At 37.5% G+C, this 27,181-nt stretch overlaps 1 protein-coding gene across 3 annotated transcripts in view; it reads left to right on the top strand.

Annotated features, from left to right (window-relative positions):
* The first annotated feature begins 1,706 nt into the window (after window positions 1-1,706).
* LOC134577595 (nicotinamide N-methyltransferase-like) overlaps window positions 1,707-27,181 on the top strand; it is a 32,181-nt gene continuing 6,706 nt past the window's right edge. Inside the window, exons 1-4 of one of the 3 annotated variants that reach the window (XM_063436424.1) lie at window positions 1,707-1,834; window positions 9,960-10,096; window positions 25,358-25,516; window positions 26,503-26,710. In XM_063436424.1, the coding sequence (XP_063292494.1) occupies window positions 1,782-1,834; window positions 9,960-10,096; window positions 25,358-25,516; window positions 26,503-26,710 (557 nt within the window). In that variant the 5' untranslated portion in view covers window positions 1,707-1,781. Of the gene's footprint in view, window positions 1,835-9,959; window positions 10,097-25,276; window positions 25,517-26,502; window positions 26,711-27,181 lie in introns of those variants that run through there. The other 2 variants (XM_063436425.1, XM_063436426.1) reach the window with 2 other exon arrangements.

Genomic DNA, 27,181 nt, shown 5'->3' on the forward strand with positions numbered 1-27,181 from the left:
ATTGTCACTTAGAGTCAGCATGATACCTAGTTACTGGAATAACAAACTTCCTGTATAAATCCACTAGTCTGCAGTTTGAAGATGTTGCCCTTTTTTTCTGCTCTAGATTTATGGTGCCACGGTATTTAGCCCATTGCTGGGATGTGAAAAATTGCAATTAAACATTGTAAAGGTCAACGTAATTAAATTTGGCATCCAGTACAAATAACACGGAAAGATTTTACCTGTTTTTTTTTCTAAACAAAACTGTTTGTTGGAGCAGCAATGCCAGTCGTCATATGCAATGAGTATGTTTGACAAGATTTCACAAGAGATGGAGCTGTATCAGATCTACACAAATGTAGAATAACGTACAATGTGTCTATGTTTCTGCAGGGTTTCATAATTAACTAACTCTTGCTCAAAAACATAATTTTCGGTACTTTTATTCTGATGACCCAATTCCTTTTTTTGCTACGGATAAAGTTTATTGTCCTACATTTACTGGACTCTTGCTCAAGTTCTTTTAACAAACATAACTAGCATGACTAACATAAAAATAAACAGATTCTTCAAATGTTGATCATCATTACCATAGGAAAGTTAAACTGTGAACAGCTTTCCCTCCCCGCACCCTGATTCTTCTTCTGCCACTGTCATTAAAATAGAACACTAAGCCCTCAATGAATTCTATCCTAGCAACCTACGTTTCTACCTTACCCTTACCTTTTGTGTCACTGTGCCCCATTCCCTCTAGCATGTAAGCTCATTTAGCAGGGCCCTTAATCCCTCTGTCCCTGTGCGTCCAACTTGTCTGGTTACAAATACGGATCTATTAGTCCACCCATTGTTTTAGCGCTACGTATCTTGTTGGCGATTTATAATAATAATAATAATAATCGTTATACTTTATTAATGAGAGAACATTTGTCCCAGGATGTATAAACGCTGCTTGTACTAGGGGATTATTAGGTTTAGGCTAAATGTGTACATAAGGTTAGGGCTAAGGAGTAAATAGTGTTAGGGGTTAAGGTACCCCTAAAATCCATAGAGAATTCTCTGTGTTGGTGAGGGGCACACTTGACATATCAGTCTGTGAAAGATGGGAGTCACAATCCAGAGGTTATCCAATTTCCAGAACAGTCTTCAGCAGTTGTTTGACTCAGGATATTGACTGAGTTGGGAACCACTGATTTAGAAGACTGTCCTCATGGCGTCAGAAGTACATTGTTGACAGCATAATGGAAATCAGATTTCTCCTTGGATCAACAACCCAAATTCTTGTTAATCCTAACCTTGAATATTTTGTTCAAAAAACAAAAAATCAGATTTTTTTGAAATATTTCTAAAGAATTATGTTTTTATATATCTAAATATGTATTTTATCTAAAAAGGAAATGTTAAAGGAAACACACTGATTGATATCGCTGCAGGACCATAAATATATCACCTGCTTTCATTGCGTAGCCAAGCTTGTTATAAGTCCTGCTTTATATTATACCTATCCTATGATAATCTTACTAAACCTAACCCAAAGCGTTTGACAACTCATCTACTAACAAAAAATTGTGCAGATTTAATAATGCTACTTCACTGTATCATCCTGTACCAAATATTGCCTGCTTATGCGGCATACTGGAGCAGCCTGTATTTTTCGTTTGCACTACAAAAATAAAGAATTAAAATATATATATATATATCACCTGCTGTCAGCTTGTGAAGTCTTTACCAACATTATCACTTCCGACTTCCTGAAACAAAATCTCACCGAACTAAAGAAATGGCAAAGGAAGGAATCTAATATGTTGGACTGGACCCCATGTGTAAAATTTGTTTGTGATCTGGAAGAAAAAATGTACGATCAATCCAGTACTGAAGATTTAATAAAGACATTTTTGTAATTAAAAAAAAAATGTAGATTGATACTGATGCTACGGGATAACATGTTTATGGCGCACATATGAGTGTGAGCCAAAAACCACAAATAAAAAGGCTAAGTGAGGGATTGAGCATCACTCACATGTTATGCAAACATAACATTATTTGAAAGCAGACTCTATTAAGTAGACTCTTTCAAGTAGGAGTTAGAAAACCAGGAGTTGCTTGGAGTGGTTTGTATACTGTGGAGAGTGGTTTGTATTTTATTTTTGTTTAATGGGTTCAGTCTGTAAAGTTTAAAAAAAAAAAAAAAAATTTTTGTTTTTTTTTTGGTGTTGTGTTTTTCCCCCCTCTTTTGTGCTGCTGCTTGATTGATTGGGGGTAGTGTTCATTAATTGCACCTGTGTGGGATTAGTATCCCTATAAAGGCACATCCCTAACTCACTGAGCTTGCTCACATTATTTGAAAGCAGACTCTTTCAAGTAGGAGTTAGAAAACCAGGAGTTCAAACTAACTAGGGGTTTAAACTATCAAGGTAATTTTTAATTTTTTATTTTATATATATTTTTTATATTTTTTTTATTTTTTTTTATTTTTATTTTTTTATTTTTTATTTTTTTTATTTTTTATTTTTATTTATATATTTATATATTTTTATTTTTATCTGTATCTGGGGAAATGAGCGAGATTGTTAGTTTAACTCAATGCACATCTTGTTGCATGTATGGATGCCTGGATGTACCCGTCCATGGTCCATACCTCTGTGATGGTTGTGTGCGAGTGGCTTCTCTGGAAGCTCAGATTGGAGATCTCGAGAAGCAAATCGCAACTTTGAGGGAGATTGACAATCTTGAGAGGAGTCTGCTGCTGACTGAGCAGAGTTTAGTGGGGACAGGTAGTGGAGAGGGAGGAGATATGACAGATGGGGAACAGGCATGTAGCTGGGTGACAGTGGGGCGAGGAAGCAGGGGGGGAGGGAAGAGGAAAGGTCTAGCTAGTCCTGATTTGGTGCAACCTAGCAGATTTGCCCGTTTGAGGGAAGATGTTGGGAGCATCAGCTCAGGAGTAGCTGTATTAGAGGAAGCTGTTACTTCTAACAGCCGAGGTGACAGCCCCTCTAGTACGGGTGGGGATCAAAATGTATGGAAGGCAAGACAGGTTGTGGTGGTAGGGGACTCTATCATTAGGAGAGCAGATAGGGCAATCTGCCGCTCTGATCGGCTCAACCGGACAGTTTGCTGTCTCCCGGGTGCTCGGGTCCGGCATGTTGCTGATAGAGTGGATGGATTATTGGGAGGGGCTGGGGATGACCCAGCGGTCATGGTCCATGTTGGTACCAATGACATAGTAAGAGGAAGATGGAAGGTCCTAAACAATGATTTCAGGGAATTAGGTAGCAAACTTAAGAAAAGGACCTCCAAGGTGGTATTCTCTGAGATATTACCTGTGCCACGCGCTACAGTGGAAAGGCAGCGGGAGATTAGAGAGGTTAATGCGTGGCTGAAGTCTTGGTGCAGGAAGGAGGGTTTGGGGTTTTTAGAGCACTGGGCCGACTTTGTGATTGGGTACAACCTTTATAGTAGTGATGGATTGCACCTAAACGGGAGAGGGTCTGCAGTGCTGGGGGATAGGATGGCTAGAAGGTTGGAGGAGATTTTAAACTAGTAGTAGGGGGGGAGGTTCATAGCAATTTACAAAATGGAGATAGGACAGAAAGGAAATGGGCTTTAGCACAGTACAAGGAGGGTGGAGACGGGGGAGGGGCAAGCTCAGAACAGAGAAGCTATGTAATGTTGATAATTCACAAAATATACAAGTGATGCATGATATTAAATGTATGCTTACTAATGCAAGGAGCCTAAATAACAAAATTGGGGAACTAGAGGCATTAGCATACACTAAACAATATGATATAATAGGCATAACTGAAACATGGTGGGATGAGACACATGACTGGGCAGTTAACTTAAATGGGTACATGTTATTTAGGAAGGATAGGCAAAACAAGAAGGGTGGTGGGTTATGTTTGTATGTCAACCATGATTTAAAGCCAAATCTTAAGCAAATGGAATGCAATGAGGAAAATGTGGAGGCTTTATGGGTAAATATCTGCTTGGGGGAAAACAAGGGAAACCAACTATTGGTTGGGATATGTTATAAACCACCTAATGTTAATATTGACGAGGAACAACAGCTGTTTGAGCAAATTGAGAAAGCTGCAAATCTGGGTAACACTTTAATTATTGGAGATTTTAATTACCCGGACATAAATTGGGACAGAGGGACTAGTAGCTCAGCAAAGGGAATTAGGTTTTTAAACTTGTTAAATGACACCTTCATGTCACAACTAGTACAAGCACCAACTAGAATGGACGCTTGTCTGGACCTGGTTTTAACAAACAACATTGATCTTTTGACCAACATTCAAGTAGGTGAGCACTTGGGAAATAGTGATCACAATATAGTGTCCTTTGAAATAAACTCAAAAAAACAGAAGCACATGGGGTATACTAAAACATATAATTTTAAAAAGGCCAATTTCAATAAGTTAAGGGAAGCTTTACAATATATTGACTGGCATAAACTCTTTAGTGAAAAGAACACTGAGGATAAATGGATCATCTTCCAACAAATATTAGAAAGGTACATTTCTCAGTATGTACCATTGGGAAATAAATATAAAAGAAACAAAGTAAAACCAATGTGGCTTACTAGAAAAGTAAAACAAGAGATTAAAAATAAGAAAAGGGCATTTAAAGCATTTAAATCGGACAAATCAGATGCATCTTATAAAAGATATAAGGAAGCAAATAATGCGTGCAAAAAGGCAATTAGACTTGCTAAACTTCAAAATGAAAAAATGATAGCTAAAGAGAGCAAAACCAACCCTAAAGCATTTTTTTAAGTACATAAATTCTAAAAAACCCAAAAATGAAAGTGTAGCTACACTAAAAACTGAAACGGGGGTGTTAGTCAATGAAGACCAGGAAAAGGCAGGAATTTTAAATAACTATTTCTCCTCTGTATATATTAAGGAAGAACCCATGGCAATAGATGTGCAAATGATTGCTACTAAAAACTTGCAGAATAATTGTAATTGGTTAACTCAAGACAAGGTGCTGCAGCAACTAAAGAAAGTTAATGTAAACAAAGCTCCCGGGCCTGACGGTATCCATCCACGTGTACTTAAGGAACTAAGTGTAGAAATAAGTGAACCTCTGTTTTTAATCTTTCAAGATTCTTTTCTTTCAGGAAGTGTTCCGGAGGATTGGAGGAAGGCAGATGTTGTTCCTATATTCAAAAAGGGTTCAAAATCCTTGCCTGGAAATTATAGACCTGTGAGCTTAACTTCTGTGGCTGGTAAAATATTTGAAAGGTTATTAAGGGATTATATTCAAGAATTCCTTGAGAAGAACATGGTTATCAGCAAAAATCAGCACCGTTTTATGAAGCACAGGTCGTGTCAAACTAACTTGATTGCATTCTACGAAGAAGTAAGTAGAAGTATAGATCAGGGTGTTGCAGTGGATGTGATCTATTTGGACTTTGCCAAGGCATTTGATACAGTTCCACACAGAAGATTAGTGTTCAAACTCAAGGAAATCGGTCTAGATGAAAATGCTTGTTCTTGGGTAGAACATTGGCTTAAAAACAGAGTACAAAGAGTCGTTAATGGTAAATTTTCAAGCTGGACAGAGGTGGCAAGTGGTGTCCCTCAGGGGTCTGTTCTGGGACCCCTTCTATTTAACATGTTTATAAATGATCTCGAAGACAGCATTGAAAGTCATGTTTCAGTGTTTGCAGATGACACAAAACTTTGTAAAATAATACAATGTGAGCAAGATATTACTTTGCTGCAGAGGGATTTAGATAGACTGGAGGACTGGGCACTCAAATGGCAGATGAAATTTAATGTTGAAAAATGCAAAGTTATGCACTTCGGCGTAAAGAATACACAAGCAACGTATACCCTTAATGGAAGCGAATTAGGGATAACAACACACGAAAAGGACTTGGGAATTGTTATAGACAACAAACTATGCAACAATGTGCAATGTCAATCAGCAGTGGCCAAGGCCAGTAGGGTATTGTCATGCATGAAAAAGGGCATTCATTCTCGGGACGAGAATATCCTTTTGCCTCTTTATAAATCACTGGTAAGACCACACATTGAATATGCTGTGCAATTTTGGGCACCTGTTCTAAAGAAGGATATTATGGCACTAGAAAAAGTGCAGAGGCGGGCTACAAAATTAATAAAAGGAATGGAACATATCAGCTATGAAGAAAGGTTAACAAATTTAAACCTATTTAGTTTAGAAAAACGTCGCCTGAGAGGGGATATGATAACATTATACAAATATATTCGAGGCCAATACAAACCATTGTGTGGAAATCTATTCACAAACCGGACTTTACATAGGACACGAGGTCATGCGTTTAGACTAGAAGAAAGAAGATTTCGTCTAAGGCAAAGGAAAGGTTTTTTTTTACTGTAAGAACAATCAGGATGTGGAATTCTCTGCCTGAAGAAGTGGTTTTATCAGAGTCCATACAGATGTTCAAACAGCTACTAGATGCATACTTGCAAAAACAGAATATTCAAGGATATAATCTTTCAATGTAGGGTAATAACTGCTTGATCCAAGGATAAATCTGACTGCCATTCTGGGGTCAAGAAGGAAGTTTTTTCCTAGCTTGTTGCAAAATTGGAAGTGATTCAAACTGTTTTTTTTTTTGTTTTGTTTTTTTTATATCCTTCTTTTGGATCAACAGCAAAAAACAAATGTGAGGAAGGCTGAACTTGATGGACGCAAGTCTCTTTTCAGCTATGTAACTATGTAACTATGTAACCCTAGACAATTTATTTGTAATAAAATAGTCTAATTTTTTTTTAAATGCTTCCCTTCCAAACATAATGAGGTTTATTCATTAAAAAAATATATTTTTTCAAATTCAAAAACAAATTGCAAAGTTTAAAAAAATGCTGATTTAAAAAAAATATCCAAGCTACATTCACACCATGGGTATTTTGGCCTTAAATTTTGTAATTTAGTTTCAGTTGAGTAAAATCTGACATTTAGTGAATAAATGCCAATGTGAGCCCTTTATTTTTATGAGTTGTACAGTATGCAACTATGACTCGACAGCATTAAAGTTATAGTCATAAACTTACGGAGATAAATGAGAGAAAAAAAAGAGAACTGCCAGGAGAGAGTGAGAAATACTAACTGTATCGCTGGTGGAGTGGCAAATAGCAACAAATTAGGCTAGGTATTTCTAAAGAATACAACTTAACGTTTAACATAGCGATTAAGAGGTGAAATAAGTCACCACAACAAAAAGAAAAGGATAACAAAATTCAAACAGAAATAATAATGTACATATTTACACAACAATTATCCTGAGTGTAGCTGTAACGCCTCTTTATGAAAATCTGGTGGTTCTAACCAAATATGCGGATAATGAATACAAAGGCAGTACAGGCCATAAATTTGTGAGTTCAGGATAATAATAAAAAAAAAATCTGTAGCAGACCAGCTTTATAATGAAAATAGAAATAAATCTAAATCTAAACTCCAAACAAAGAAAATTAAAAAAAAAGTAGTATTTCATAATGTGCAGAGCTTCAATAGTATATTGCAATAGGAGTCCAAGGAATCTGTCACTAAGATCCTTACATGTCCACACAGAACACCCAGTTCCAAGTGAAACTAAGTTATAAAACTTTATTTTACTTCGGACTAGCCCTTAAGATCATGACATAGACATTGCTGTGACAACTATAAAATACAAATAACCAGAACATATCAGAAAACATACAGGGATTATTAAAAAAAATAACACTATTTTTATAAAAGTGTGGGGAAGAGAATATTAAATACAAAACATCCCTCCTGCCTGCAGAAACAGCAATATGCAAATCTATCTAAATATGCAAATTAACCAGCCTTGCTATTCAGGTAGTGCATATTGCTGGTGCTACCAACAGACGGTGCTGCACAGGCTCCATAGCCAAATGCACCTAGTTGATAGCAATCCTCAGCAGACACAACATTTATTTAACATTTCCTAGATTTGATGTCCGATTTCCTGACTATTGTTAATTGTTCAAGCTACTAGCTTGGGCCTTGTTTGAATAAACTGTCCAAATGAATCATTGCTATTAGAGAAGAAGCATGCAAAGAAGAACAGACAAAACATTTAACAGTACACATACACAGTATAAACACCCTGCACCTATAATGGGCTCATATAGGAGAAAACAAGGGTTTGGCTGCACTCACCTAAACATACTTAAATGGGGTGCTGCTGGGGGCCAATAAGTACAGTAAAAATGAAAATCCAGCGCACTCACTTATCTACTAAACAGTTATTTTAGTGCTGAACAATTTTGTTAGTTTTATTAAAAACACCTAATCTAGGCAAAAAACAATGGGGGTTTAGCTACAGTATATGATCATACATTGCATAAGCCTGCCACAACGCCAATGTACCCCATCTTTGGCACATGAGTGCGCTGGATTTTCATTTTTACTGTACTTATTGGCCCCCAGAAGCACCCCATTTAAGTATGTTTAGGCGAGTGCAGCCAAACCTTGTTTTCTCCTATATGTATATATTTAGGAGTCTAGCCAGCTCCTTGGTTTTGCACCGCCCCCGTTACAAGTGCCTCATCTCAGGACCCTATGTAAGCCTTGTACTGCAGAGAACTCGAGATGGAATGATTTCCCCAAGTGAGTAGCTCATTTAGTAGACAGTTGGCAGTGAGAGTAGGACCTGCCAAAGATGGGGTACATTGGCGTTGTGGCAGGCTTATGCAATGTATGACCATGTAAGTGAGGGCGCTGGATTTTCATTTTTACTACAATGGGCTCAGGGTGACTGAGACATAGGACTAGTCCAAGGCCCTACATAAAATGCCTGTATCAAACCCCAGTCACAAATGTTGAGGGGAAATTGTCATGTATATGATAATGCTTTGTGCGGATCAAATCAGATGGGTATTTATTTGTTTTTTCTGTTATCTGTGGATCAGTAATAGAATTTACATAGAAATCAGAGCTGTTTCTTAATTAATATCAATTTCTGTTCTCCAGTGTTAATTTGGCGGAAAAGGAAGAAAAACTCCTTTCTGCTTAGTACAGGTTTTAGGGGGTTTTGCAAAGCTACAGGGGCAAATATGGGACTTGCCCATTTCAATTTGCCAGATTGGTATGTTGGGTCTATGTTGCTTTTGAGACAATGTGGCAGCCCAGGAATGAGAATTACCACCATCTTGGTGTACCATTTGCAAAAGTAGGCAACCCAGGGTATTGAAAATGGAATATGTCCAGTAGTTTTTATAAGCCACTAACTCCCAAACGCTGGGCAAATGTAGTTAATTTTTTTTTATTTTTTTTTGCATTTTGAACACAAAAACTGCACTTTCACTTATGATATCATCACCATTATACCGTTTACTGTTTAAAAACACTGATTAAAAATGCACGATCTTAAGCAAAACATGAAGTGCTGCGAGTACTCAGAGAGCCGGAACCGCTTAACAGAAGTTTGTGATGATGACGGTGATGGCGTCAGTGTAAGTGTAAGTAGACTGCTGTGCCACGTTTGTTAAAACCAGAACTAAAACCAGAACTATGTTGTATTATATTATATTATTGCATAATGTATGATAGGAATGAATTACCTTATGCAATATTGTTTTAATTCATGTCTTTGAATTAAGTTGCACACACTAATCATTTTTTATTCCCTTTATGTACTCCTGTCTTTTTTCTTCTTATTCTTCTTTTTATTGCTATATTTTTATATTTTTTATTACTATATATTTTTCATTTTGTTTTTATATTTCTTTCTTTACTTTTCACTCTTTATTTCCACTCTTAATTATCACATTTTTCACTTCTATGTTTTTGGTGAGTTGGGTAAGCATTTAGGTGATTAGCTCCTTTTGGACTCTCCACTTTATACTCTTGGCAATATTTCAGTGCTAATAGGTAACATTTTCCTTACAGCTGCTTGTTACTATAATTATCAATCAGTAACGCTATCACGTTGTATGCTTTATTTACTTTATATGGAACATTCACAACCACAGCACGATATCCCACTCCTCTCTTCAATATTGGACTCACTCCCAGTCACTCGGACTTCCTCCACCCTCTGTTGGCTGGCTGACGATAACTCCTCCAGTTTATTCATGTTCCCTTTGTCTGTGCTGGATCTGCTACACTGGTAAGACGAGCTTTATTTTTTAACAATTTCAGGGCCAGAGGAGGCATTACACACTAATCTGCCAATAAAATAGTGAGATTATGCTATTAAAACCAAATACAATGTGCAGTGTTTGATTAGTAGTAATGTAAAATGTGGTGCAGGATGTAATGACCGTATTAACTAGAGCTAACTAACTACACAGCATTGACTTGTTGAGTGTAAATCCAATGATGCACTGGGCAAACAGCATTGATAGTTGACCATTATGGGAATAGTAATTTACTGTTAATGTGGCTGTGTGATGGGTGGGGGCATTACAGTAAAAACTCTAATTTTTGTTAAATGCATCTACAATAATTATCAGCCAGCCATACTGCTAGTTATAGGCTAAGCTTGTGGGCACTACATTACACACTAACTAGCCTTTTCTGGTTGACTGCAGCTCCCATGATAAACAGCCAGCCATTACTGGCTGAACACCATGGATATTGTAAATTAGGTAGTTGTGGCTAATCTTTACCATCCCAGCTATTGTAAACTAAAATTCTCATGTTGCACAGGTACATACCTGTATTTTAACTTCTGCTACCACAGTCATATAATGTTTCCTATTAACATTAATGTTCAGGAGGGTAGCTTGCTTGGGGTCCTGTTGCTAGGATATAAGTGTGGGGCTGAAGTAGCACTTCCCAATGCTGCATGTGCTGCTTCCTCCTATGCTCTGCCTCCCACGCGGCACTCTCCTTGTAGTTGGAAACAAGTGACCTGCATTCACTACCTCCCAAACTAGATACTACAGGGGAAGCTCATGCTGTTGCATCCTCCTCACCATCAGCCCCCTATCAGAGGTCGGGCTGTTATTGGAAGTTGTTGGAACAGTCACTGTAAGTGGGGGTCCTCCTGCCGGTTTAAGCACGAGTGCTCCGGTTGCGGTGGGGCTCATCCTGCCTCCCGCAGTTTCAAGCGGGGCAAAACTAGTGAGAAAAGGGACATGGAGGCTAAGGGCGACGACCCCGATAATCATAAACGCGATGCGCCCGGGCTTGACCTTTATATGAATCGGGCTGCGGCGCGGATCCTAGTAGACGAGTTTGAGCAGGGTTTTTGGATCCCCTGCTCGGAGCGCCCTCCACTGCTCTCCGTTCGGAACCTCAGGTCTGTGCGGGAATTCCCTCAGGTGGTACGGGAAAAACTGGATAAGGAGGTCTCCTTGTGCCGGATGGCCGGCCCATTTTGCACCACCCCCATGCCTAATTTGCAGGTTTCTCCTTTGGGTGTGGTGCCTAAGAAGGAACCCAGTAAATATCGCCTGATTCACCATTTGTCGTACCCTCAAGGGTGTTCGGTGAATGATGACATCTCAGCTGAGCTTTGCAGGGTCTCCTACGCATACTTTGATGCGGCGGTTCGCATGGTGTGGGCTGCTGGCCATGGGACATTGCTAGCTAAGGCGGATGTGGAATCTGCTTTTTGGCTGCTTCCAGTGTATCTGGAGTGCCATCATCTCCTGGGCTGTGCCTTTGAAGGACAGTTCATTGTGGATATGTGCCTCCCTATGGGTTGCTCTCTGTCCTGTTTTTATTTTGAGTGCTTTAGAACTTTTCTGGAATGGGTGGTACGGAGGGAAGCAGGGGTCGCTTCCCTCCTGCACTACCTGGATGATTTCCTGTGTGTGGGGCCGGCGGAGTCTCATGTCTGTGCCCTGTTGCTGTGGGTTCTCTGGGAGGTGTTTCAGCAATTCGGTGTTCCGTTGGCTCATGACAACACCGTGGGTCCGGTCACGTGCCTTAGTTTCCTGGGCATCGAAATCGATTCGGTGGCCGGGGAATGTAGTTTGCCCCAAGACAAGGTCCTGGACCTCCGTCAAGCGGTGTCACGGGCTATGGGGTGGCGTAAGATCCAACTACGCTGCCTGCAATCTCTTTTGGGGAAACTAAATTTTGCCTATCGGATTTTGCCCATAGAGTGTATCTTTAACAGGCGCCTGGCGGCTGCGACGTCTGGGGTCATTCACCCGCAGCCCTTTATCCGGCTTCCGCGGCCCTTGCGGGCTGACTTGGCCGTCTGGGATTGCTTTTTGGCCTCGTATAATGGTAGGACTTACTGGCAATGCTGATCTCCACCTGTTTACCGATGAGGCCAGCTCGGCGCGTTTTGGGGCCATTCTGGGCTCAAACTGGTGCACTGACTCGTGGCCAGAGGCCTGGCATTTGGCAGGGCTCACTCGGAACTTGGCCTTTCTGGAGCTCTTCCCCATTCTGGGGGCCTTGGAGGTGTGGGGTTCCCTGCTTGAGGACAGACGGGTGGTTTTCCATTGCAACAATTTGGAGGTGGTGCAGGCTATTAATCGGTTGACTGCTTCCCCCCACTGTGGTACGCATTTTACTTTTGTTTCCCAACGTGCGCTTGGTTTGGTCTGAAGTTATTGCCCATAACTTCTGGCGGTGCGCCCGGAACCAGAGTGCCACGGAGCGCTGCCGCCGTAAGTTGAATAGGCGGGTTTCTCAGTTTGTTTTGGAGGTTTGGGGGATTCCAGTTCGCCATAGGGTTTTTGAACGGGATGCGGCCAATCTGTTTCGGGGGGATGGAGTGCACTTAATGGAGGTCGAGCTCTACCTTTTTAATCTCGCCCTACAGGAAGCCGTGGAGCAAGCCATTGGTGGTTTTGGTGGGGTCCCCCGCTGATTTAGGTATAAAACAGCGGGGTTTGTGGTGGGGGTATGCCCTTGCCAATTAAGTTTGAGGGGTTATGTTTAAGGATATGGAATGAGTTGAACAAGTTTGCAGGTCTCAACCTCCCCTGCTGAAAAGGTTAACCTTAGGTTACCTGGGATGTCGTGCCCATCGAGCGTGGATAAGGTCGGCTGGTGGCAGGCACTGGAAGGAAATGAGTTTATGCCGAGGGGGGAGGTGAGAGGAAGTGGACATAGGAGCATGGTCTGTTTATTGGCAAGGACGGTTGGGTACACTGTATAACACTGTGTTAAGTTATATGTATATATATTAAGTTATGGTTATTTATGTTTAACGTTTTGGTTACAGAAAAGAAGATAAATTATTGAATAAATTATGGATGTGTTATGCAGTATTTTATCATATGTTATAATAAATGCTGTGGCCTGTTTCATCCATACTACATTGTCTGTCATTATTTTGGAGGGATAAACGGGGGTTAGTTTATGTATCATGCTGTATCGCGATTCCCCACTACGTACATACATGTCTTTCAGTCTGTTTTTCTGTATAACTGTGTATCGTATTTATCTTTGCTTACCTGTCTATTTTCATGAGTAACTTTGTTGTACATCACCTCTGGAGTGTAAACACAGTTTAATATTAATAGAATAAATAAATCCTAATAGTCACAGGAAATGGCTATCAGAAAAAAGATAAGAGGGAACAAGACACAGAGATAAGTGAAAGCTCAAAAACTAGAAAGAATGGGGTTTCACCAAATCCCAAGGGTTAACACAAGTAGGAAAAAACAAATATCCAGGAGCTTGCAGAGTGTAGATTAAAATATACCATACAATAGTACAAATATAAAGCTATATACAAGATAAATAATGTATAAATTACAAGACTTAAAGCCTAATCGGTAATAATGTAAATCTAAAATCCTCAAGATATCGAAATAATAGTCTATATGGGATATTTTAACCCCTTCAGGACGGAGTCAATAGTGCACGTTCTGATCAAAACAAAACGTAAACAAATACTGGAATTTGCGCTATATGTCTGTTCACCCGTAGTTCCCCTCTTTCATATTATATGCACCCACACTTATTATATATCATTTTGTTCAGGAGAAACAGGGCTTTAATTTACCATTAACTATTCATATATGGAATATAATTTATTATGAATAAAATAAAAAAAACTGTGAGAAATTTATTTATTTTTTAAAAATGTGTAGTTCCGCCTCACATTTTAGCTGTAAATGTCATAATACTGTTAGGTTTTACTGCAACAAAATGCACATATTTGTAATGAGCGATGTCTCACGAGTACAACAGTACCCCCCATTAACAGGTTGTATGTTGTTTTGGAAAGTTACAGGGTCAAATATAGAACGTTCCATTTTCAAATTGAAATTTGCCAGATTAGTAATGTTACCTTTGAGACGGTGTGGTAGCCCAGGAATGAGAATTACCCCCATAATGGCATACCATTTGAAAAAGTAGACAAGCCAAGGTATTGAAAGTGGGGTATGTTTAGTCTTTGTTAGTAGCCACTTAGTCACAAACACTGGCCAAAGTTAGCGTTCATATTTTTTTTTGTGTGAAAAAAGCAAAAAACGAATATTTGGCCAGTGTTTGTGACTAAGTGGCTACTAAGAAAGACTGGACATACCCCACTTGCAATACCTCGGGTTGTCTACTTTTGCAAATGGTATGCCATCATGGGGGTAATTCTCATTCCTGGGCTACCATACGCTCTCAAAGGCAACATAACCAATCTAGCAAATTTCAATGTGAAAAAAATGAAACGCAAGCCTTATATGTGACTCTCTAACTTTCCAAAACACCATAAAACCTGTACATGGGGGGTACTGTTATTCTCGGGAGACTTCACTAAACACAAATATTAGTGTTTTAAAACAGTAAAACATATTACAACAATAATATAGTCCATAAAAGTGCCGTTTGTTTGTAAAAAATGCAAAAAACGTCACTTTTACTTAAAATATCATCGTTGTAATACAATTTACAAGTTTGAAACACTAATATTTGAGTTCAGCGAAGTCTCCCGAGTAAAACAGTACCCCCTATGTACAGGTTTTATGGTGTCGTGGAGTATTACAGGGTCAAATATAGTGCTTGCAAATTAAATTCTCTGCACTTTCTCCCTGTGTTGTCAGGCATGTCAATCAAATTTTAATTAATCAAATCACATAAATTTGTTAAAAGATTATTTAAATATACATGTAGAATTTTAATATATATACATATATATGTATTTAAATTCTACGTGTATACTAATGTAATCTTTTATGTAATTATATGTATTTATCTATATATATATATATGCGGTTATTTGTATTTTATATATAGATAGATATATATAGAATGTCATTCTAAGTGTATTTTGTTACCAATATATATATATTAATAACAAAATACAGTTAGAATGAAATTACATATGAATATATAATTTATATTAAATTTTGTTTCAATATTTTATTTATTTATTTTATTATTTTATTTATTTATTATTTTAATTATACGTATATATATATAATATATATATGTACATCTATTATATATATAATATATATACATATTATATATATGTAACATCATTCTAAGTGTATTTTAATGCTAATATATATACTTATATTAGTATTAAAATACACTTTGTATGACGTTACATATATATAATATGTATATATATTATATATATAATATATATACATATTATATATATATGAAAAAACACATAAAATGCTCGGATGTTATCCCATAAAAAAGAGAGGGAAACTACCGAGCCAGCTGGTAAATTAAGCATGCACGTTAAATGTTATGCCAAATAAATCTTAGAGTCTGGAGTCCAGTAGATAGGCAAAAAATGGGGATGGGAGGCAGAGAGATGCTAAATGTGATAAATACAGTGCATGATAGGTATCTCTAAATCCACAGAAATATTCAGACTTTAATGTTCTATTAAGATACAAGAGATTCTCTAGCAACTGTGTATCAATGCAAGCTCTCTGATTCCTCTAATTACCTATAAAGTTAACCCTTGGTGCGGAAAAAAGCCAAATCCGTGGTTCGGAATGCTCTTACTGAGGGGGTTATAGGTGAAAGTGCCCTAAACAGCGTACTACCTTTAAATAAATCTGAAGTGTAATATATATATATATATCTTGTGCGCCCTCATATGCCAACCTGCACCTGGGATGGTGGGAGGAACAAGTTGTATTCACATCACCCCCAATAAATCCCCTGACCCAGTACATATACCTATGGAAAAGATATATAGATGACATCATAATCATCTGGACTGGGTCAGGGGATCAGTTCAGACAATTCACACTTAGCCTAAACATAAATGAACTCAACCTCAAATTTACAGCCGAGATAGGCACTCCGTCCCTAAGTTTCCTCGACTTGATGGTGTCCCCATTAGAACCAGGCACCATCAAAACAAACCTGTTCAGAAAGAGCACGGCCACCAACAACCTCCTTAATTGGAAAAGTTACCATCCAACGCAGCAAAAATGGGGAATACCGACGGGCCAATATCTACGTCTAAGACGCAATTGCTCGGATTTGGAAGACTTCAAAACACAGGCAAGAGAATTGCGCCACATGTTCAGGTCCAAAGGTTACCCCAACAAATGCCTGAAGATGGCATACCACAGGGCTCTCCTATCTGAGCAGGAAGATTTACTAAGAGAAAGGGAAAATTCCCCTACCCCACCAGAACCTAAACAACTGAGATGTATCGCCACCTTTGACGCCGGCTGGGACCAAGTTAAAGCAATCCTGAATCGCTTCTGGCCTCTACTAAAACAAGACATCCATCTCAGGGACGTCCTCCCCTCCCATGCAACCCTCACAGCTAGAAGGGGCAACAATTTGAAAGATTTATTGGTACATAGCCACTTCCAGCCTCATAAACCACCTACACACTGGCTATCGGAAAAAATTAAAGGCACCTACAAGTGTGGCAGGTGCAAAGCATGTGGGTACATTAACACTAAATCAAAGGACTTCAACAACAGCTCCAATACGGAAAACTTTAAATCACTTTCCTTTTTTAACTGCAACTCGAAAGGAGTGATTTACTTAATCACTTGCCAATGTCACATCATGTATGTGGGCAAAACTTTCAGACCGTTCAAGAAACGCATCCTTGAACATATAAATTCCATAAAAACAGCCAGACATATAGAAACATCGGTCTCAAGACATGTGAGAACTTTTCACAATGGGGACCCAAAAGTCCTTAAATTTCAGGGCATCGAATTAATTAAACAGGACCAGAGGAGGGGCAATTGGGACCAACGTCTAAGGAGACGTGAATGTTACTGGATCTACCGCCTCAAAACCCTGTCCCCCAAAGGTCTTAATGAGGGTTTTTCATACTCTCCATTTATTTAGAAGTCTCCATAAAAATATAGATCTTCAATGCACTTGTAAATAGCCTCCCCGTTTTATCTTAGTTAAATGTATATACTTTTTGTTTGAGAATTCTTTTCACTTTATTATGTTTTCACACAGAGGGACTTTTTACGGTCCCCAATACTGCCGCCTGACCAAAAAATCCCCACCTTCCTTGCCTTTCTGCCTTTCCGCTATGTCCTTTACCTATATAGGGGCTCAGAACTTAATAAATGTAACTACCCACTAAGGACATTTCCTACAATCCCTTAGCATTGTGGGTTTCAAGGATAGTATACTTCAAATACAACACATGAATCATAATACGACTTTCCACTCATATACTAGGAGTGGTTACTTCACACTGGACCAGATGTTCTGTAACTTTATCCACACAGTTATTTTCTTTTAATTACGTCTACTTCAGCATTATGATTTACCATTACTAGTGGGTCTGTATTTCTACACCAAGTATACGTCCTCCCCCACTTTAGATCAATATAGTCCTCTATCCAATTTGACATCTGTAGACACACATTACATTTCTACCTATGGTCCAATATATATGGACATAAGTACAATAACACAGCATACTATGACTGAGGTTCCGTACAGTTCTAACCTTAGAAGATTTCTTCCCTTCTACACAAGGGATCCCCAGCCTGTCAATCTTCTGACGTTACGGAAATTAACTCCTCCCCTATAGAGTCGACAAGACCATAGCGCTACGTCAGTGATGATGACGTCAGGCACTTCTCCCTGATTGGCCAACAATGATTTAAATACCGGGAACTTCTGGGCGGCAATTCTGATCCCTGACGAAGGAGTTGCTTACTCCGAAACGCGCGTCGGATCGTACCACTGGGGGGATTCCCGAGTCACAGCACTCGGACATTGCACTATGCACCACTCACGACGCACTGAGGGAATCCTCCCCTCTTCTATTCACCTTTTGATTATGAGTTATTATTAGTTTTTCCAACTTTCCGTTTTCTCATTACTTACTCCCTCTGGAGTCCTATTCTGTTTGATAGGTTCAACAGCATTTAGTACAATCATCTAGTTTTAGAACACCCACGAAGGTGTTTATTAGCAGAAGTAAGGGAAATAGCAATAGCAAAGAGACTGTTTACTGTTCGTTTTGTCTGTGATATTCTGACTCTATGTCAGTTTTTTATTTTTCGACTTAGCTGTCTCCCTCGTCTATTTAGACACTTGCTACCTCTACTTGTCCCTCTGCTATACCTAAATTTTTGGTTCAATACCCTTCATAACTCTGCACTGTGTATATATCGAGTTATTTATCTCGCCATGGATATATTACACTTCAGATTTATTTAAAGGTAGTACGCTGTTTAGGGGACTATCACCTATAACCCCCTCAGTAAGAGCATTCCGAACCACGGATTTGGCTTTTTTCCGCACCAAGGGTTAACTTTATAGGTAATTAGAGGAATCAGAGAGCTTGCATTGATACACAGTTGCTAGAGTATCTCTTGTATCTTAATAGAACATTAAAGTCTGAATATTTCTGTGGATTTAGAGATACCTATCATGCACTGTATTTATCACATTTAGCATCTCTCTGCCTCCCATCCCCATTTTTTGCCTATCTACTGGACTCCAGACTCTAAGATTTATTTGGCATAACATTTAACGTGCATGCTTAATTTACCAGCTGGCTCGGTAGTTTCCCTCTCTTTTTTATGGGATAACATCCGAGCATTTTATGTGTTTTTTCATTTATGTAACAAAAGGGTTCATGCCCACCTGGGTGTAGCTGGTACCACCCACCCTGACCAATTTTCTCCTAGTCAGAGATTTGACCCTGTGTGAATCGCTAGACTTAGGAGAAAATACCTTCTCTTCTCCATATTCGAATATTATATATATATAAAAATATTTTCAATTTATTTTTTAACATGTTTAATTTCTTTTTTTATACTTTCTTACCAGCAGGGGGACTGTCTGATATTTTAGACAGTCCCCCTGCAGGCAGATCCATAGCCAGCTATAGGGGGCCATGTGATCGCTCTTTGAGAGCGATCACATGGCCCCCGGGGGCCTCATTTGCCGTGGGAGGGCTGCCTGGGCTGTCAGGCAGCCCTCCAGAAGAGGATCGCGGCGGAGGTAAGTATAACTTACCTCCTGGGGCTCAAAGCCGTTACGGCGTTCCATGCCGCCGCAACGGCTTTAAAGCCCATTATAATGGGGACGGCATGGAACGCCGTAACGGCGTTAACGGGTTAAAGTGTGTAGCAGCAAATAGTCCACAATTTCAATATATAAATCCCAACGTAGAATTGGTAAATGGTGCACAACAGTCTTTTAAATATGTATCATAAAACACCTTTGAGCCGCTAAAAAAGCAGAATCAGCTGAGGTAATTATGAATTGATATACTTTCAAATGTAAGAAAGACAGAAAATAATAAAAATATAATCAAATGAGACAAAACAAAACAGAGCAGAAATAGAAATAAAAAAATAAAATAAAAAAAAAGGCTTGTTAGTATAGCAGACTGAAAGCCTGATTATAGTCTCTCATTTAAAAAATCTGGGCTGACCGCCAAAAGGATGATTGCAACTGTAGCAGTCAAAATATCTGTGCAAACGATACTGTGTAATAACTGTAATGGTAGTTCAGATAAGATCCGTTTAAATCCAAAATGACTTGTAAAACGAGTAAATAAGAAAGTAATTTTATTAAGTTAATAATGATCCTTAAAAGTAATGAGACATCAAAAATATGAATGGGTAAAATACTGCAGAACTGTCCCAAAGTAGGAGAAAGTAAATATGGCTATATGACCTGACCGATGCTCCTGGATGGTTGTGGATGGTGATAGTCTTCTTCCAAGTGAATATAGCAGCAGCCGGTGAGGACGGCATCCGCGGTCTTGGTTGGTTCACCTCCAACCTCACATCGATAGGTGAGCCACCAGGATGATGCCAGGCAAAGGGAGTGGATAGCTGAATAAAACTTTCCCCAAACAGTCCTTAGTTCTCAATCCTTACTCGTCTAGATTGCAGCCTTACGCGTTTTAAAGGGTATTGCCCTTTTTCATCAGAGGCATGTCTGTGTCCTACTTGGTGTCAGTATATATACCTGATAACCTACAAGTCAGTAATTGGCAATTAATTGTACATCGTATCTGAAAATAAAATTGGGATTAAAATAAATTGAAAAACAATACTATACTAATAAAAAGATGTATCAAACTGATGCTATACTTATAGTTACATCGTTATGTCTGAACCACAGATGAATACAGCATTACACATGGATATAGCATATCTATACAAATCGGCAAGGTGATAGTTAAATATCAAGCCTAAAAATCAAATCTAGAACTGGAGCTAAAACAAAAAATCCAAAGAAACATATAAAATATAAACTCAAAAAACATAATTTCAACTGTGTGCCACAAATATAAATGGATACAATACATTTAAAAACTTTTCCTGTCGGCAAATTGATAAGTCTTAATCCGTTTAGAGCAATTATCTATGCTTTTCCTAAACCAGCAGGAGTATTTGGTAACTTTTGTGTGAGCTTTTGTATGAATGTAACATAAACCTATTAGTTTCATTATTGTAATCGAGTGTATGACTTACGTATTAGGATAATAATTTGCAGACCATATTACTTATAACGATGGGACAAATATCAAAAAACCTTAAATATGTCTGACATAACTAGTATTTGCATTTATCATTATTATCAAGTGAATTATTTGAATCAGGACCATTGCCACTGTTTCTGGTCATTATGCTGCCTCTTTTATGGTTATTGTGAGAATATAACTTTTAGAATGTTTTGTATGTTTTATAGCAATTATATTATTGCTTGAACTACTTTTATTTCTGAACTTTTATCTATGAACTCTTGCTCCAGTATACCATTCTTAACAAGTGGCTAATACTTGATTTATTTTACATGCATATATTATAAGGATAATTTATTGCAAATGATACGTTGTCATACTTCAATGTTTATGCTTTGGATTTTTTTCCGTTTAGTATATAGATATATATATTTTCAGCCAAAGATACTTGCTGTTTATTCTAACGGAACCTCACTGCTATTCCGATATTTTTATGTAAGAGGTCACTATTCCAAACTAGATCCCCTTAAAAAGAATCTTTTAGCGAACTAGTTATGTCAGACATATTTAAGGTTTTTGATATTTGTCCCATCGTTATAAGTAATATGGTCTGCAAATTATTATCCTAATACGTAAGTCATACACTCGATTACAATAATGAAATAGGTTTATTTTACATTCATACAAAAGCTCACACAAAAGTTACCAAATACTCCTGCTGGTTTAGGAAAAGCATAGATAATTGCTCTAAACGGATTAAGACTTATCAATTTGCCGACAGGAAACGTTTTTAAATGTATTGTATCCATTTATATTTGTGGCACACAGTTGAAATTATGTTTTTTGAGTTTATATTGGATATGTTTCTTTGGATTTTTTGTTTTAGCTCCAGTTCTAGATTTGATTTTTAGGCTTGATATTTAACTATCACCTTGCCGATTTGTATAGATATGCTATATCCATGTGTAATGCTGTATTCATCTGTGGTTCAGACATAACGATGTAACTATAAGTATAGCATCAGTTTGATACATCTTTTTATTAGTATAGTATTGTTTTTCAATTTATTTTAATCCCAATTTTATTTTCAGATACGATGTACAATTAATTGCCAATTACTGACTTGTAGGGTATCAGGTATATATACTGACACCAAGTAGGACACAGACATGCCTCTCATGAAAAAGGGCAATACCCTTTGAAACGCGTAAGGCTGCAATCTAGACGAGTAAGGATTGAGAACTAAGGACTGTTTGGGGAAAGCACTCCCTTTGCCTGGCATCATCCTGGTGGCTCACCTATCGATGTGAGGTCGGAGGTGAACCAACCAAGACCGCGGACGCCGTTCTCACCGGCTGCTGCTATATTCACTTGGAAGAAGACTATCACCATCCACAGCCATCCAGGAGCATCGGTCAGGTCATATAGCCATATTTACTTTCTCCTACTTTGGGACAGTTCTGCAATATTTTACCCATTCATATTTTTGATGTCTCATTACTTTTAAGGATCATTATGAACTTAAAAAAATTACTTTCTTATTTACTCGTTTTACAAGTAATTTTGGATTTAAACGGATCTTATCTGAACTACCATTACAGTTATTACACAGTATCGTTTGCACAGATATTTTGACTGCTACAGTTGCAATAATCCTTTTGGCGGTCAGCCCAGATTTTTTAAATGAGAGACTATAATCAGGCTGTCAGTCTGCTATACTAACAAGCCTTTTTTTTATTCTTATTTCTATTTCTGCTCCGTTTTGTTTTGTCTCATTTGATTATATTTTTATTATTTTCTGTCTTTCTTATGTTTGAAAGTATATCAATTCATAATTACCTCAGCTGATTCTGCTATTTTTAGAGGATCAAAGGTGTTTTATGATACATACTGTTGTGCACCATTTACCAATTCTACGTTGGGATTTATATATTGAAATTGTGGACTATTTGCTGCAACACACTTTAAAATATCCCATATAGACTATTATTTCGATATCTTGAGGATTTTAGATTTACATTATTACGGATTAGGCTTTAAGTCTTGTAATTTATACATTATTTATCTTGTATATAGTTTTATATTTGTACTATTGTATGGTATATTTTAATCTACACTCTGCAAGCTCCTGGATATTTGTTTTTTCCTACAGTTTAATATTAACCTCTTGTTAATTAGGAAACTATTGAATGTATTATATCATGCGGATCAATATGCGCCTCCTTTTGCCATGGTTACCCTCGATGCCGAGAAGGCCTTCGATCGGGTGAACTGGAAGTACTTGGAGGAAATGCTGAAGGCCTTCGGCATCGAGGGTCCCTTCAAGGAGTGCACAATGGCGTTATATAAAGATCCTCAAGCAAGAGTTTCAGGTTATATGTTCCAATCAAAATGGTTCCCAATTAGAAACGGGACGCGACAGGGATGCCCCTTGGCACCCCTGTTATATATCCTTTCCATAGAACCGCTGGCTGCCGCGATTAGACAGAATGATGACATCAGTGGGCTAAAAGTGAATAGCTTGGAGAACAAAATTACACTTTATGCAGATGATGTTCTATTGACCCTTACAGACCCTATAAGTTCTATTCCAGCCGTATTTCGACTTATTAATGAATATAGTAAATTCTCATGTTACAAAATAAACATAAAGAAAACACAAATTCGGATAAAGGGTCAAGGTGGACCTGGGGAAGACAAACTTAAAAAAGAATTTAAATGTGACTGGGAATCAAGGAATATAAAATATCTAGGGGTAAGACTATCTTTAGATTATAGGGAAATTGGAGAACTTAATTATACAGAAATTGCTATACAATTTAGGAGTATCTTAAAAAACTGGAAGGGATTGGAACTGTCTTGGCTAGGAAGGATTGAAGCAGTAAACTTCTATCTTCTCCCTAAACTGATTTTTTTATTTCGTAATCTCCCATTGAGAGTGTCATGCCAGACGATACGCGGTCTTCAAAGACAGGTATCAGATTATATATGGCAAGATAAGAGACCTAGAGTGCCACTGGAAATATTACAAAGAGAGTGGAAAGAAGGGGGAATTTCTTTTCCAGATATACAGAAATTATATAGGAACAATATGGTAGCACACCTAATTAAATGTGATAATTTTTCAATGTCAAGACCAATCTGGTTAGATATTGAAAAATTGGACCTCTGTAATATTGAACCCTTATATCTCTGGTGGTGTGATAGTGAATTTGTAACAAATATAAGATCTAGCAACCCGATGAATAACACAATGATTTATATTGTTAAGTATTTGAAAAGAAAATATGGAACAAAATATATATCAAGAAATGCCCCATTAACATGTCTAAAACTATATATTATGGACATAAATATTCAAGAATGGGAAAAATGTGGAATAGTAAAAATTGCGGAACTTCTAACTGAGAATAATATATTATCATTTCCAACGTTACAGTCTAAATATAACCTCCCTTCGAAGGAATTATTTAACTATTTAAGAATAAAATCTTTTATTATGGGAAAGGTCTTTTCGGAAATCTCTCCAATTGACCAATTCGTAGCATTCCACTATAAAAAAAAAAATTGTATCTAGATTTAATAAATTTATAAGATCACAAAGGCAAATAGATAAAGCGCCTGCAATGAATAAATGGGAACAAGAACTCCATTTCTCATCATCGGTTGAGGACTGGATTTCGAGCTTACAAGCGGTTAAAAGATACATACATGGGGTGAATAGACAAGAAGTGTACTTTAAAATTATATATCGTTGGTACTTGGTGCCTACTCGCCTCCATAGGTTTCAACCCACACTCCCACCAGATTGTTGGAGATGTGGTAAGGAGTTGGGTTCATTCTCCCACATTTGGTGGGACTGCGAGGAGTTGAAACCTATGAAAGCAATGCTTTCGGAACTGGTTGACTTTATCCATGGGGTACAAGTGGTTACTACACCCCAAATGTTTTTGTTTCATTTAGATCTGCCAAAAAGCAACATAAAATTAAAAATTCTCATGATCCATATTTGTATGGCAATAAAAATAGTTTTGGCCAGAAACTGGAGAAATATGGGTGCATTAAATTGGCATGATATTTGTACACAGATAGAATTTCAATGTAGCATGGAAGCTGGGATAGCTCTAAATAAGATATCTAGAGAGAAATATAATGAAGTTTGGGCCCCTTGGGTCAGATATATTAACCATAAAACTCAATCCCCCCGCTCCCCCCATAGATAACCACTCCTAGGTAGCAGTGAATGGATAAGATGAAATATTTGTACTGTATGAGTGTAGGATATGTAGATACAGCTCAATTTGTGTATATGATTGTTCGAAACACGGTCTTATTGTCAAAAATGCATAATACAACTTACTGTACTGTGTTCCAAATCTTTGAAAAGTTGTATATGAATGAATTTTTAAATTGAAAATAAAGATTTATATATATATAAAAAAAAAATAATAATATTAACCTCTTGTCTTTTAACCCACTTATCAGCTTTTGTTGATTAATCTTGTATAAAAACAGAGATTTACATCATAATCTGAAATGATCTATGTGCATTTGAATTGAGAACAGACGGGGCAATGGATACACAATTCTCTGGACCAGAGATTTACCAACAGGAATTTAATTCAAAAGATTATTATGATTCATACTATTCATCAAACCAAGGAGCATTGCTCGGAGAATGGACAGATTTTGTATTAAGGAACTTCCATCAAATCTTCTCTTCAGGTAATCTTCAAGACTGTGAATAATCTAGCATAAAACAATTTTAATAGATGAGAAGTGAATGTGATTTCAAAAAAATCTAAATTGTTTTCTGCTTTTTTTCTCTTTCTATTTACTAGCTTAAAAAATACATGGTACATTTTTTTCAATGATTCTCTTCATTTGCATTATGAGTACAGTTTGCTACTTGATATATTTTGTAGACCAGAAGTGACCAAACTGTCGTAGTTTTGCACGCCTGGACTGGCTGTCTTATTGGCAATTTGTGATGTTAAATATTTTTTTTTTTTTTTTAAGTCAATGGGCCTATTCCATGGGCTTGGGCTTGGAGGTGCAGCTTCATCAGCCCCTATGTTAATCTGGCCCTGATTGAGCAGGGCCCTCAATCCCTCTGTTTCTGTGCGTCCAACTTGTCTGATTACAAATATGTGTCTGTTAGTCCACCCATTGTTTAGCGCTACGGAACTTATTGGCTCTTTATAAATAATAATAATAATAATAATAATCATGATAGTTTCATTAATGAGGGAACATTTGTCCCAGGATATATAAACGCTGCTTGTACTAGGGGATAATTAGTTTTAGGCTAAAGGTGTACATAAGGTTAGGGCTAAGGAGTAAATAGTGTTAGGGGTTAAGGTACCAACTAAAATCAATAGGGAATTCTCTGTGTTGGTGAGGGGCACACTTGACATATCAGTCTGTGAAAGATGGAAGTCACAATCCAGAGGTTATCCAATTTCCAGAACAGTCTTCAGCAGTTATTCGACTCAGGGTATTGAGAACCACTGATTTAGAAGACTGTCCTCATGGCATTAGAAGTACATTGTTGGCAGCATAATGTGAATCAGATTTATCCTTGGATCAACAACCCACATTCTTGTTAATCATAACCTTGAATATTTTGTTTAAAAAAATCAGATTTTTTTTTAAATATTTCTATAGAATTAATTTGTATTAATTTATTAATATGTATTTTATCTAAAAAGGAAATGTTAAAGGAAACACACTGATTGATATTGGTGCAGGACCAACAATATATCACTTGTTGTCAGCTTGTGAAGTCTTTACTAACATTATCACTTCCGACTTCCTGGAGCAAAATCTCACCGAACTAAAGAAATGGCTGACGAAGGACTCTAATATGTTGGACTGGACCCCATGTGTGAAATTTGTTTGCGATCTAGAAGGAAAAAGGTACGATCTATCCAGTATTGATGATTTAATAAAGACATTTTTGTAATTAAAAAAAAAAAATGTAGATTTATACTGATGCTACGGGATAACATGTTTATGAGTGTGAGACAAAAACCACAAATAAAAAGGCTAAGTGAGGAATTGAGCATCACTCACATGTTATGCAAACATAACCCTAGACAATTTATTTGTAATAAAATAGTCTATATTTTATTTTCTTTAAATGCTTCCCTTCCAAACATAATGAGGTTTATTCATTAAAAATATAATTTTTTTTAAATTCAAAAACAAATTGCAAAGTTTATGCAAAAAATAAATAAAAAAAATGCTGATTTGAAAAATATATCCAAGCTACATTCACACCATGGGCATTTTGGCCTTAAATTTTGTAATTTAGTTTCAGTTGAGTAAAATCTGACATTTAGTGAATAAATGCCTATTAATGTCTATCCTGCCTGCAGAAACCGCAAT

Source organism: Pelobates fuscus, chromosome 11, assembly GCF_036172605.1.
Source record: "Pelobates fuscus isolate aPelFus1 chromosome 11, aPelFus1.pri, whole genome shotgun sequence".
Taxonomy (NCBI): domain Eukaryota; kingdom Metazoa; phylum Chordata; class Amphibia; order Anura; family Pelobatidae; genus Pelobates; species Pelobates fuscus.